Source organism: Aethalodelphis obliquidens, unplaced genomic scaffold (genome assembly GCF_003676395.1).
Source record: "Aethalodelphis obliquidens isolate GAN/ISIS:26980383/991018 unplaced genomic scaffold, ASM367639v1 scaffold28, whole genome shotgun sequence".
NCBI lineage: Eukaryota > Metazoa > Chordata > Mammalia > Artiodactyla > Delphinidae > Aethalodelphis > Aethalodelphis obliquidens.
In genome coordinates, this window is record NW_020837972.1 from 20,996,517 (window position 1) to 21,011,319 (window position 14,803).

Consider the following 14,803-nt stretch of genomic DNA (forward strand, 5'->3'; position numbering starts at 1 on the left):
GCACTTTGAGAACCATCGTACTTGAACCCCATTCCACGGTCACCCCCCTGCAAGAGAGATGGAGTTTAGACTTCTCTGAGCTGCTACTGTTTCCCACTCCACCTGCCAAAACTTCATGGTTCAGTTACCAAGGAAAAGGAAGAGAATGGATATGGAGTACCAACTAGCCCCTTTCGGCCACAAGACCTTGGGTCTCTTTTCCTGCGAACCCGACCCATTTATTTTTCTAGTCTCTGCCTTTTTCGGGCCACCTCTGGGATCCAGAGATCTTTGCCGTTGCTTCGTAGACACACTGGACAGCCACCTTCTCTTGCCTCTTCCCAGAGGTACCATCCAGAGATGGGACACTTGTCCCCTCTTCTGAAGCCCGCAGCAAAGCCCATCGCTGCAGCCCCCAGGGGTCCTGCCGATGCTGCCTCCAGATGGAATTGAAAGTGTAATTAAACGACTCCTCCATCAACTTCCAAGCGATGCTAAATTAGTTCCCAGATCAGTTACAGTTGAACACTCACCCTCTTACAGCCGAGAGGCTGTGGTGCTCAAGAGTGATTTACAATAGCTCGGAGATGGAAACAACCTAAGTGTCCATCATCGGATGAATGGATAAAGAAGATGTGGCACATATATACAGTGGAATATTACTCAGCCATAAAAAGAAATGAAATTGAGCTATTTGTAATGAGGTGGATAGACCTAGAGTCTGTCATACAGAGTGAAGTAAGTCAGAAATAGACAAATACCATATGCTAACACATATATATGGAATTTAAGAAAAAAATGTCATGAAGAACCTAGGGGTAAGACAGGAATAAAGACACAGACCTACTAGAGAGTGGACTTGAGGATATGGGGAGGGGGAAGGGTAAGCGAAAGTGAGAGTGAGAGAGAGAGTGAGAGAGTGGCATGGACATATATACACTACCAAGCGTAAAATAGATAGCTAGTGGGAAGCAGCCGCATAGCACAGGGAGATCAGCTCGGTGCTTTGTGACCGCCTGGAGGGGTGGGATAGGGAGGGTGGGAGGGAGGGAGACGCAAGAGGGAAGAGATATGGGAACATATGTATATGTATAACTGATTCATTTTGTTGTAAAGCAGAAACTAACACACCATTGTAAAGCAATTATACCCCAATAAAGAGGTTTAAAAAAAAAAAAAGAGTGATTTGGTGAAATAGGACGTGGAAATTCCGTCAGGGTTCTCGGACTCCGTTTCCCAGGGTTGAGGACGGTGGACTGGTGTTTACGGAACGGCCACCTCTGTGGCAGGCACGAAGCTAGGGGGGTTGCCTAGGTTCTCTCATCTAATCCCCGGAGCCACCCTGGAGGAAAGTGGGACTGTCCCATTTCACAGATGAGGAAAACAAAGCACAGAGAAGGCGAGGCCTGGAGCCCCATGCAGCAAGCGTGAGGCAGCAAGATGGGCAGCCTGGTGTTGCCTCACTGAAGCAGTCTCAGCCCTCTGCATGCCAGCAGCTGGGCTCCCTTTTCTTGGTTTTCAAAAAAACCGGACCTCTGATCTTCCCAGAGCCTGCCATGTGAGCTGGGGACCCTCCAGCTGCCTCTAACGCGCTTCCTCCAACTCTGCTGTGTGTTTTCCCGACCTACTGCACTTCAGCAGAGATGAAGGAAGAAATGCTCGTTGGTTTTTCCACGCATATACTTTTTAAAAACTTTCCTTATTGAAGTGTAGTTGCTGTACAATGCTATGTAAGTTACAGGTCTACAATATAGTGGTTCACAATTTTTAAAGGTTATACTCCATTTATAATTATTATAAAATATTGGCCGTATTCCCCATGTTGTACAATATATCCTTGTAGCTTATTTTATACCTAATAGTTTGTACCTCTTACTCCCCGATTCCCTTCCCCGTCCCTCTCCCCACTGGTAACCACTTATTTCTTCTCTATCTCTGTGTCTACTCATACACTTTTCCCCCTGAGCAGTCATCTGTAATGTTATCCACCCCCCTTAAGAAAGGCCGATTGTAGGGGCTTCCTACGCTTCAAGTATCCATACTCACCCTCCTTGAGCTAAAAGTGTGTGCAAGGCACCCAGCGCTGCCATAACATGCATATAATCACGACTGCAGATTAGGAAACACTTACAAAATCAGCCCCAATTCAAATACCCCTTCCTATTTAACACAAGACCCAGTGCTCTGGGGCAATGCTTCTTGTGGGTCCAAAGCCCCCGGGTCTCCGTGTGATGCAAATTATCTCAAGACGGAAATCTACCCAGGTTGAGCAAAGAATGCGGGCTTCCGTGCGGGCTGTGGTGCTGACGTGGAACTGTAGCTGGAAACACAGTGAATCAGAGGAGATAACAACTGAAGAAAAGCAAAGCTGTAAGGGTAGGCTCAGCTCTACAAAACAGAATGACGACACCAAAGGGTTAGGGGACGCCCTTGGGGGGGGCGTGCCGAGAGCCCCATCATTTTGGGAAAATGATCCTCTTGTTCAGGGTTTGGCAGAATTTTTCTGTAAAGGGCTTGATATTACACGTTTTAGGTTTTTTGGAGACACATACAGTCTCTGGCATTTTCTCTTTCTTTGTTTTTTTTTAAGAGCCTTGATGATGTAAAAATCATTCTCAGCTCACAAGTCCATATAAACACAGACCACAGGCAGGATTTGGCCCCTGGATCTTGTTGTAAAAGTCTGACGTGCCAAAAAGGTATCTGTAAGGCTCTCATAGACACCTTTCCGTCTGTAATCCGCTCCACACCCCCATGTGCTAACGTTTCTGTTCTTCTAGGCAATGTGTGTTCCCGTGCTTGCTACATACAGCCTTATCTTTATTTGATTTTATTTTCTATGCCTCTCCCTCCAATAGAGAAAAGAGAGTTTCAGGAGAAGTGTTGGCTATTCTCCATCTGCTATTGCCTCATCCAGACATCTCACATTTATGCTTATAGCTGCCCTCTCATTCAACAAGGACTTTGTTCCACGCCCTGACAGGCCATTCATAAACATTATCTGATTTAATCTTCGCAGCAACCCGGATGATTCCCCAAGTTCACAGCCAAGGAGACTGACGCTGGGAGAATTTAAAACACAAGGAAAGAGCAGAGGCAGAACCGAGGCCGTTCTGTCCCATGTCCTAGCTCTTCAGCACAGAGTAGAAGAGATCATGTGTTCCAGCCCTGGAGGTCCACGTTCAAACCTGGCCAGGCCACCTCCCGGCTGTGTACGCTGGACACATCGCTTAACCAGCTCTGAGCCTCAGTTCCCCATCCATAGACCTGGCATAAAAAGACCACCTGCTTCATGGGTTGGTGGTAGAAATGAAAGCGTTTAGCAACACCTAGCGTGTAGGAAGCGCTCCCCAAATGTGACCTGGTTTTTTATTTATTATTATTATGTACTACCTCTAAATGACTCCCAAGTACATGTGCATTGAAAGAGATTGGTTTTTTTCTTTTTTTTTCATTGAAGTATAGTTGACTTACAATGCTTTGTTAGTTTCAGGTGTACAGCAAAGTGATTCAGTTATGTATATGGATGTGTTCATTTTCATGTTCTTTTCCATGATGGTTTATCACAGGATATTGAATATAGTTCCCTGTGCTCTACAGTAGGACCTTGTTTATCCATCCTATATATAAGAGTTTGCATCCACTAATCCCAAACTCCCAATCCTTCCCTCCCCTCCCCACCCCTTGGCAACCACAAGTCTGTTCTCTATGTCTGTGAGTCTGTTTCTGTTTCATAGACATGTTTATTTGTGTCATATTTTAGATTCCACATATGAGTGACATCATCTGGTATTTGTCTTTCTCTGGCTTGCTTCACTTAGTATGATCATCTCTAGGTCCATCCATGTTGCTGCAAATGGCATTATTTCATTCTTTTTATGGCTGAGTAATATTCCACTGTATATATGTACCACATCTTCTTTATCCATTCCTCTGTCGATGGACATTTAGGCTGCTTCCATGTCCTGGCTATTGTGAATAGGGCTGCTAGGAACATTGGGGCGCATGGATCTTTTTGAATTAGAGTTTTGTCTGGATATGTGCCCAGGAGTGGGATTGCTGGATCCTATGGTAGCTCTATTTTTAATTTTTTGAGGAACCTCTGTACTGTTCTCTATCGTGGCTGCACCAACCTACATTCCCCCCAACAGTGTAGGAGGGTTCTTCTTGAGAGAGGCTGTTTTCTACCATCTGGAACACCTTAGATTAAACCTGCCTCATCCTCAGACCCTCGTGAGATTTGAACCCACAGCATTGGTGTGGAAGGCGAGGTGTCTGGTCTTGGAGCTGCAGATGTGTTTTCTCTTGGTCCCATTTCCCGGATGAGTGAACTGAGGGTGGGTGGATGGATTCGCTCATCTGAGGCCACACGACCAGCCAAGAGGCAGAGCCAGGTCTGAGCCCCGCCGTGGCCTCTCCGTGGCACCCGCACATCTCCCACACACTTTTCCTTCTCTTTTTAAATTGAGATGTAATTCACATGCTATAAAATGCACTATTTTTTGACAAAACTGTAGGGTATTGTTTATTTATTTTCTAAATTTCATATTCTAAAATTTTTTTATTGAGGTGTAGTCGATGTACAATATTATATGTTTCAGGTGTACAACATAGTGATTCACAATTTTTAAAGGTTATGCTCCATTTATAGTTATTATAAAACATTGGCTGTATTCCCCGTGTTGTACAGTACATCCTTGAAGCTTATCTATTTCGTACACAGTAGTTTGTGCCTCTTAAGCCCCATCCGTATTGCCCCTCCCTCTTCCCTCTCCCCATTGGTAGCCACTACTTTGTTCTCTGTATCTGTGACTCTGCTTCTGTTTTGATATATTCATTTGTTTCATTTTTTAGAATCCACATGTAAGAGATAACATACAGTACTGTCTTTGTCTGACTTACTTCACTTAGCCTAATACCCTCTAGGTCCGTCCATGTTGCTGCAAATGGCAAACTTTCATTCTTTTTTATGGCTGAGTAGTATTCTATTGTATATATATAATATATATACCACATCTCCTTTATCCATTCATCTGTGGATGGACACTTAGGTTGTTTCCGTATCTTGGCAGTTGTAAAAAAGGCTGCTATGAACATTGGGGTGCATGGATCTTTTCTAACTAATGTTCTCTCTTTTTTGGAATAAATACCCGAGTGGAATAAAAAGCACCATTTAGAATCTTTAACTGAGTGGTTCTTAGTATATTTACAAGGTTGTGCAACCATCACTTCTGTCTAATTCCAGAACATTTCCATCACCGTAAAAATAGAACTCAGACCCTTTAAGCAGTCACTCTGCATTCCCTTCCCCCAGCCCCTGGCAACCACCAGTCTGCTTTCCACCTCTAGGGATTTGCCTATTCTTGACATTTTATATAAATGGAATCGTAAAATATGTGTCATTTTATGTCTGGCATCTTTCACTTAGCATCATGTTTCAAGGTTCATCCACATGGTCGCACCTCATTCCTTTTTTGTCGCTGAATAACAGTCCACTATGTCACACATTTCCGCTCTCCTCATTTCTCTTGATGAGAAGCCGCTGGGGAATTTGTAATGGGTATTTCACACCCACTCCTGGGATAAGTGCCTCCTCCCCTGGCCAGTTGGATTTATCTTTTTAATCAGTTCACACCCCCTCAGCCTTTTTAACCCTCCAGAAGTAATTCTGTGTTCTCTATTTATTTAAAAATTAAAAACCCAATTTGTAAAAAAAATACAGAAAATGGCCAAACCGATTTACATTTATGAGGTCAAATCAAACAAAGCGTGTTTTCTCTGAAGCCTCGGGCTTTCTCCAAGCTTGAAATGACAGTGATTTAAAAGTACCTCACTTGATGGATTCTTTTCAGAAACACAGAGCAGTTCTCTGGTTCCTGATGGAAGGAGGTGGAGGGAGAGAGAAAAACAGTGACAGCAGAAAACATTTAATAACAGGAAAAGGGTCCAGGTAACCGTGCCTTAGTTGTGTTCCGTGAGGCTCTGAAAGGGTATTGGTGGGTGGGGTCTGATGTCCGCTGGGGGCAGCAGGAGATGTCCACCCACCTGCTTTCAGAAGAGGACTCCGTTCCGTGATGCCGAGCATCTCATAGCTCAGGGGGGTCTGGAGGGAGGGCAGCCTGCAGCCTGGGCTCCAGAGCCGCGCTACGTGGAGGATAAAGGCAGGCGGCACCTGCTCCCAGCCCGCCCTGCCCAAAATGAGTTCTTCCAGGTCCGGCTGGGGGTTCCGAAAGCACACAGTTGTACGCATTTAAATAGCGCGCCAGGCACATCGCTATGAATTGGGCTTGACCGTAAAAGGATTCGGGAGCAGCAGCGAGCCCCACATAACTCTGTAATCTGCAGTGTCCCGATCACACACAGACACACACACACGCACGCACACGCACACACACACACATTTTTCACTCTCTAGGAAAGCTTCCCTCCTTCCCAGCACAGCATCTCTCCAAGTCCTTGGGAGGGGACAGAGGACCTTTACAGTCAGACCTGGCCCATGTGCCCAGTCCATGCCTGGGCTCCTCACTGCCCCCTCTGCTTCTACAACGTGTGCTATTGTTTTCTGTAATCCCATAGCTATGCTCGCAACTGGGGGAAACCAGAAAGGTACAATCCAACCGGAAAATCGCTCCCTCGTGGGGATCCGAGGGTGGTACAGGATTCTTCATTTCTCTTTGTGGTTGTGACTTACACTCCCCTGAGGGTTAGTGACGCTGAGCATCTCTTCATGTGTCTGTTGGCCATTTGGATTTTATCTTCTCTGGAAAAATGTCTATTCAGGTGCTTTGCCCATTTTTTAATTGGGCTGTTTGGGGGTTTTGTTTGTTTGTTTTTTGCTTTGAGTTGTATGAGGGAAGAACACAGATGTGAGCCATGGAGAATATAGCTGGGGGTCTACTATGCAGAAATAGCTTATTGACTGATGAAGCCAAACAGAGGAAAAGAGAGTCAAGAGATGGGGAGACGTAGAAATTAATTGCATGCAACTAGAGGTGATCATACTAAGGGAAGAAAGTCAGACAGAGAAAGACAAATACCATATGATATCACCTATATGTGGAATCTAAGATATGACACAAACGAACCTATCTATTAAACAGAAACAGACTCACAGACATAGAGAACAGACTTGTGGTTGCCAAGAGGGAGGGGAGGGGAGGGGAGGAGGGAAGGATTGGGAAACTAGTATATATAGGATGGATAAACAACAAGGTCCTACTGTACGGCACAGGGAACTATATTCAGTAGCCTGTGATAAACCATCATGGAAAAGAATATGAAAAAGAATGTCTGTATGTGTATAACTGAGTCACTTTGCTGTACAGCAGAGATGGGCACGATATTGTAAGTCAACTATACTTCAATTAAAAAAGAAAGAAGGGCTTCCCTGGTGGTGCAGTGGTTGAGAATCTGCCTGCCAGTGCAGGGGACACGGGTTCGAACCCTGGTCTGGGAAGATCCCACATGCCGTGGAGCAACTAGGCCCATGAGCCACAACTACTGAGCCTGCGCGTCTGGAGCCTGTGCTCCACAACAAGAGAGGCCGCGACAGTGAGAGGCCCGCGCACCGCGATGAGGAGTGGCCCCCGCTTGCCTCAACTAGAGAAAGCCCGCACACAGAAAGGAAGACCCAACACAGCCAAAAATAAATAAATAAATTGATTAAAAAAAAGAAAAGAAAGAAAGAAATTAATTGCAACATGTTTTGAGAACCTGGTCCTAGCAATACCTGAGCTGGAATCTTCCCTCAGATATTTGAGTCATACAAGGCAGTAGGTCTCCATTTTTGCTTAGATTGAGTTGCGTTGGATTTTTGCCACTAGTTAATGAAAAGGTCCTGACAAACCCAATATAGTGGCTGCCTGCTTGCTTGTTCCCCCCCTGCCATCCCATCCGTCTGCGTGAGCGTGGGCTTGTCACTCTGGTTCACTACGTTATAACCCAGTGACAAGAACGTGCTGGGTGCACAATAAGTGTTCATTAAATGGCTGTTGGATCTTCATGGTTATCTAGGATTTGACAGCTGGAAAGACAGAGAAGATGCAGTCCAACCCCCTAATTTGTAAAATGAAGAAGCAAAGATTCCAAAAGATAAGGGATGCGAGGAAGGTTCTACAGAAAGTTAACGGCAAAGCATAGACTAGAATCTGGGATTCCAGACTCCTCGTGCCCACCAAGTAACAGACACTCACCAAAACCATTGATCGGGAAAGAAATTTTTTTCTTTTTACTCACTTAAAAAAATTTTTATTTTATATTGGAGTACTGTTGATTAACAAGGTTGTATTAGTTCCAGATGTACAGCAAAGTGATTCAGTTATACAAGTATCTATTCTTTTTCAAATTCTTTTCCCATTTAGGTTATTAAGGAATACTGAGCAGAGTTCCCTGTGCTCTACAGTAGGTCCTTGTTGGTTATATCTGTTTTACATATAGTAGTGTGTGAGTGTCAATCCCAAACTCCCAATCTGTCCCTTCCCCCTGGTAACCCTAAGTTCGTTCTCTAAGTCTGTGAGTCTGTTTCTGTTTTGTAAATAAGTTCATCTGTATCCTGTTTTTAGATGGAAAAGGAAGGAATTTTTAAATACAGGGAACTTCATCCTTGTGGCCTAGCCAGGTTATCCTGAAGATCGATGCTTTCTTCACCCATTTGGCATTTCTAGGACTGTAAATTTCTGCTTCTGCAATTGATCTTGGTCAGTGAAAAATATCTAATGATTCGCCAGTCTTAATCTTGATGTAATTCAGTTTAGGAATAAGAAGTGTTAGGTAAAAGAGGATGTGTGTGTGTGTGTGTGTGTGTGTGTGTGTGAGAGAGAGAGAGAGAGAGAGAGAGAGAAACTGCAGTGACCACTAGAAAGCTAATCACAATTAGTACACGAGGGAATTTTCTGCTTTAATGAAGCCATTAGCCAAAGACCATTCTCAGAAAGAAAATGTTAAGACTGAACTCCGAGCACATTACCTGTAATGAACCTGAAAATGGACTTGGGGGATTTCTGCAGTACTCTTAGCATCTGGAATAGCCAGTGTGGACACTGCCCAGATGGCAGCTCCAGCTCCAGGAAGCCTGTGGACCCAAGAGAAGACATGGCAGAGGGTTATTGAACTGCTGACTGATGGGCACCAGCATCGGAGAGGGGTTTGCACTCTCCTTAGAACGGATGACTCTTTCAGCGATGCTCTTGGTTAACGCAAAAGGTTGTTTCTGTGCCAGTTGCCTCCCTGGAGGAAGAACTGAGAAAATCTCTTTCCTTGCATCTCTGGCTTCAAAGTGAAGCAGCAGTTCTGGAGAGGGACTTGGGGAGAAGTTGACCCAAAGGTTAAAGGTGCCAGTAGATGTCCCAAAGCCACAGATGCTTTTTCATCTTCATTTGACCATAAAGAAAAGAATTACAGAAGTGCAAGCAGGGAGTGCCTACAAATTCAAAAGAGAAGGCATTTTCTTCATCACTTTGCAAATCATAACACACGTGAGAGGTGTGATGCTCGTCATTTTGCACGAAGTCAGTGTGAACAGGATAAACCCAAGTCATCAGAGGATGGGATGGGCCACAGTGGGTCAACAGAGGAAGACAGTTTGGTTGGCTACACAAAACGATGCAGCCCATCGCCGAGGTGCAGTAGTGATCACAGGCATTTGGGGGTAAAAATTACCTAACTCTTTGATTGCTTTTGTAATGACTATCTATCTGTTGTTGCCCTTGTTTGCCTGATGGGAATCTATACATTCTATCGTCTTCTGATAACACAGTTCTGATTTTTTTTTAAGACTGCCCTTTTCCAGTTGGAATCGATCTTGGTAGACATGTCAATCAGAGTGGCCCCATCCTTCCCTGGATAAGGGATGGGCACCATGATGAGACCAATCAGACTCTCCCTCCAGAAAATTTAAATCATAAGCAGAGTCACTCAGGGATAGAAATGGTTGAAGGGATTCACTCCGCTTCACTCTAGAGAGACTCGCCCATCCTTTCCTCTTTTCAACATCCTGGAAGTCGTTCTTGGTCCTGCCTTTCCAAAGCCTACTTCAGCTTTTCCTCTGATCCCGGGAGTAGCCCAGGATCTATCCACTAAGAACCTGAATTCATTTCCTGTTACAACAAATGCTCTAACAAATGAACACAACTTTGGTCCGTTACAGTTCTGGAAGTTGGAAGTCAGAAAGGAGTCTTCTGGGGCTAAAATTAATGTGTCTTCCTCCTGGAGGCTTTAGGGAGAAATCTCTTCTTTTTCCAGCTTCTAGAAGCTGCCCACATCTCCCAGGTCACAGCCACATCACTCTGCTTCCAGCACCGCATCTTGTTCTCTTCATTTGACCCCCATGGCTACCTCTTCAAAGAATTCTTATGGTTACATTGGGTCCACCCCAGGTAACCCAGGATAATCTTTTCATCTCAAGATCCTTAGCTTAATCACAACTGCAAAGTTCCTTTTACCATGTAAGGCAACAGATGCACAGGTTCTAGAGATGAGAACATGGGCATCTTGGTTATTCAACCTACCAGAGTACCTTCCTGCTCGAACTAGCCGGTCAATTTCTGTTGCTTGCAACCCAAACCTAACTGATGTGTAACTTTTACTTGGTCTCTGCAATAAAGAAAAAGAATACATATTTTTGGATTGTTGTTGTTGAAAACTAGGAAGACGATCACAAATAAACTAAAAGTAAATTGTGAAACGCTCTTGGGAAATTGTTCAAAAGTGACTCATTTGCCCAGGTCCCTAAGGTAAGTGCTGCATGTCTTGTCTAAACAAAGACAGCCTGGCGCACACCTTGGAAGGCTTCCCCTAGGGTCGGAGAGAACTGAATAGCTCCCTTGACCCAGCTATGTCTGGTTCTTCCGGCAGGACACTGAGATTCTGAACACCGCCATCCTCACGGGAAAGACAGTTGCCATGCCCATCAGGGTGGTCTCCGTGGAGGAGAACAGTGCCGTGACGGATATCTCGGAGTCGGTGGAATGCAAGTCCACAGACGAGGAAGTCATCAAAGTAAGTGATTCCAGTGGTGGTGGTCCAGTGGTTGGGACTCGGTGCTCTCACTGCCGAGGGCATGGGTTCGATCCCCGGTCGGGGAGCTAAGATCCCATAAGCCGAGAGGCATGGCCAAAAAAAGTGCAAAGTAAGTGATTCCATTAGCGTCTGGATTGAACTGGTGGAAGCTGCATGGGGGCCTCCCATTCGCTGAGAGAGTTCAGCCTGGTGAAATAAGGGGTTCAGCTGGTTGGTTTATGTACAAAACACTTCCGGTGGCTTTACTAAACTTTCCCATTTCCATCGCTTAATTTGACATCATGCCAACCTAGCTGTCATCAAGAGAGCTATGGACTATGGGTCAAACCCCCGATACCTACAGTAACCAAGCAGGTGATTTAAATGAGTGAAGTGGTAAATCAGACAAACCCATTTCTAGAAGGGTAGTAGTAGCCAACTCCTGTCAGTTGTGGCGTGTATAAAGGTGAATTTGGGATTGCTGCGTCTTCAAGAGAAGCTGCAAATTTGGTAAAAGTCACCTTGTTTTTCAAAGTTGGCAACCAAAGGTAATTAAAAAAAACAACTACAATGGGAAAAAAATAAAATACGTCGGCAGCATGGGTCTGGCCCATAGGGCAGCCGTGACTGCTCTATAGGGAAAATTATGAACTTTGGGACAAATTCAGCTCACCACCTGCTTTATAAATAAAGTTTTATTGGAATAGGATCACTCAAATCTATTTCTTTTTTTAAATTTTATTGAATGATTCTTTAAATTCTATAATGCTTTACAATTTTCAAAAGTTTCACACATGATTTCTTTTTTTATAAATTTATTTATTTATTTTTGGCTGTGTTAGGTCTTCGTTGCTGTGCGCGGGCCTTCTCTAGTTGCGGCGAGCAGAGGCTACTCTTTGCGGTGCGCGGGCTTCCCATTGCAGTGGCTTCTCTTGTTGCAGAGCATGGGCTCTAGGCACGTGGGATTCAGTAGTTGTGGCACGGGGGCTCAGTAGTTGTGGCTCGTGGGCTCAGTAGTTGTGGCTTGTGGGCTCTAGAGCACAGGCTCAGTAGTTGTGGCTCGCAGGCTTAGTTGCTCTGCAGCATGTGGGATCTTCCTGGGCCAGGGCTCGAACCTGTGTCCCCTGCATTGGAAGGCAGATTCTTAACAACTGCACCACCAGGGAAGCCCATATGATTCCATATAGTCCCCTAATAATCCTGTTTTTCTCCCTCTACCCCTATATTGCCCCTGCCCCCCTTCCCTCTCCCCACTGGTAACCACTAGTTTGTTCTCTATATCTGTGCGTCTGCTTCTTTTTCATCATATTCACTAGTTTGTTGTATGTTTTAGATTCCACATATGGGTGGTATCACACAGTATTTGTCTCTGTCTGACTTACTTCACTTAGCATCATGCCCTCCATCCGTGTTGCTGCAAATTGCAAAACTTCGTTCCTTCAAATTTATTTCCATATTGTCTGTGGCTGCTTTTGAGTAGTTTCCGCAGAGACCATATGGCCTGCACGTCTGAAATAGTTACCATTTTGCCCTTCCAAGAAAAAGCTGGCCTAGAGAAATCCCTGCTCTGGAGACTAAGTGTCTTGAGGGAAAGACCCTACTTTTTGGTCTTTCCCACCAACATGTACCATGATCGTGTACCCACAATACTTGCTCAGAGAATAAGACAGTGAGGGTTTATCCAAGCCAGAAATTAACCGTTTGGTCTCCATCCCCGCTCCCCAAATCAAGTCTGACAGATAACAATCAGAGTCTTCTCTCTGGGGTTAAAAACAACACGTGTGCGTGGAAGAGAACCTTACAGACCGTTGAAGGGGAGGATTGCGGCGGAATAAATCCTCCTCTGCAGACTCCACCCCCGGCATGGACACACGGCAACCAGCACCGCCAGGATGGTCCACTGCACTTGGTGCCGTGTTCACGCGGTCTAAATTGCTACACCGACCTTCCAGTAGGTCGCAGTAAAGCGTCCCAACAATATCCTGTGACCGTCATCTTTTGGCCGCTGGGAGTGTCGTCTCAAAGAAGGGACTATGTTTTGTAACTAAACCAAAAGTGATTTATGGGCAGATGGTAGCCCTGAGCCCAGAGTGCTTCACAGAAGACCCAGAAAGCCTGTGGAAGGAGGGGAGCGGGTGGAAGAAGTTCTAAACAACACTGTCCAATAGAAGCACAACGTGAGCCACGCAGGGAACTTAAATCCTCTCGAGTCACATTCAGAAAAAGAGAAAAACAAAACAAAACTGGTGCATCTGATTTTTTAACGGCGTATGTGTAACCCATTATATTTAAAAGCTTATTTCAACATGTAGTCAATGTAAAAATGATTAATAGGACATTTCATATTTTTTGACACTAAGTCTTTCCAATCAGTGTGTGTTAGAACACACCTCCATCACGGCCCCATTTCAAGTGGTCCAGAGCCACGTGTGGCTCGTGGGTGCTGCACTGGACAGCAAAGTTCTAAGCTCGGAGGCAGGATTTTGCAAGCTTACCATGCTTACTATTTTGCGCCAGCTAATTCTTTGTTATGGGGACTGTCCCACACATTGTACGATGCTTAGAAGCATCTTAGAAGCATCTTAGAAGCATCTTTGGGCTCTTCCCAACAGATGCCCATAGCACTCCAAGTTGTGACGAACACACATGTCTCCAGAAAGTACTAAGTGTCCCCTGGTAGACAACATCACCCCCGTTGAGAAGCACTGCTCTGAGGGATCTCTGCCCTGCTTCTGGCCGGGATCTCTCTCCTGTGGCTGAGAAGTAACTTTGGTAGGAGGGGAAGGGGAAGAGGCACTTAGTTTGGACCAGCCGTGGTCACATACCGGGTCCTTGCTGATCATTTGCATTTATTACTGATATGCAGTGCCCCGAAGGGCCAGGACCCTTGATAAGTGTGACCCTTTGAAAGGACGCCTCCGGCGCTGATGACTTTTCTAGAGGTCCAGCTTTCAGCCTACAAAATCCCAAAAACAAATTTCACTGCAGTTGTACACATAACTGCCCTGAGATGCTCTTAAGTAGGTTTGACGTGGAGCCCATGACTAGTATCTCCAGGAATGTAATTAGTATCTTTAGGGAAATGAATGTATTCAAGCTAAAACCCACCCCACCCCCTGAAATGAATTCTGAGTCGATACCCCTGGCTGTTGGCAAAGCAAGGGGAAGTCTCAGGTCAGCAGAAGCCAAGGAAGGGTGTCTGAGCAGGACACGGGCACCCCGTTTCCCAGGACCCAGACACAGCCTGTGGCTCGCGGTCTGACGAGGTGAGTGATACTTGAAGAGCTAGTTTGGTACAGCTTAGGGTCCCGTGGTGAGAAGAAAGCGGGAGGGAATTGGCCCCTAATGCGTGCCTGCCCTCCAACAGGCTCATAAGGTTTGGGATTTAGACAGGCCTGAGCTCTGGAAAGTCCTCTGAAGGCTCTGAGATTCCACCCTACATGCAGGTTGACAAATCAACCTGTCAGTTTGCTGGCAGAAGACACGAGACTCCTGGATCAGAGTCAGAGGGCTAAAGGGCAGCCAGTGCATCTGCATCTTCCTGCATCTAAGCTCCAGTCCCCCCAGGGCTTTGCCACACTGCATGTGCTGTGGTCTCTGTTCCAGAAGAGGAACCCTGGGCTTCAGGAACCCGAGTCTCTTTTAACGGGCAGTGTTAGGGACTGAACGTTTGTGTGTTCCCACAGTTCACGTGTTGAAGCTTCAATCCCCCAAGTGATGGCACTAGGGACAGAGCTTTGGGAGGTGATTAGGTTTAGATGAGGTCCTGAGGACGATGGGATTAGTGCTCTCAAAAGAGGAGGAGACGGGCTTCCCTGGTGGCGCAGTG

The 14,803-nt window shown here is 45.6% G+C and overlaps 1 protein-coding gene across 1 annotated transcript in view; it reads left to right on the forward strand.

The window, feature by feature from the left end:
* TMEM132C (transmembrane protein 132C) overlaps window positions 1-14,803 on the forward strand; it is a 72,791-nt gene that overhangs the window by 27,579 nt on the left and 30,409 nt on the right. The window contains exon 2 of the mRNA XM_027125141.1: window positions 10,831-10,974. Within this exon, the coding sequence (XP_026980942.1) occupies window positions 10,831-10,974 (144 nt within the window). The remainder of the gene's footprint in view (window positions 1-10,830; window positions 10,975-14,803) is intronic.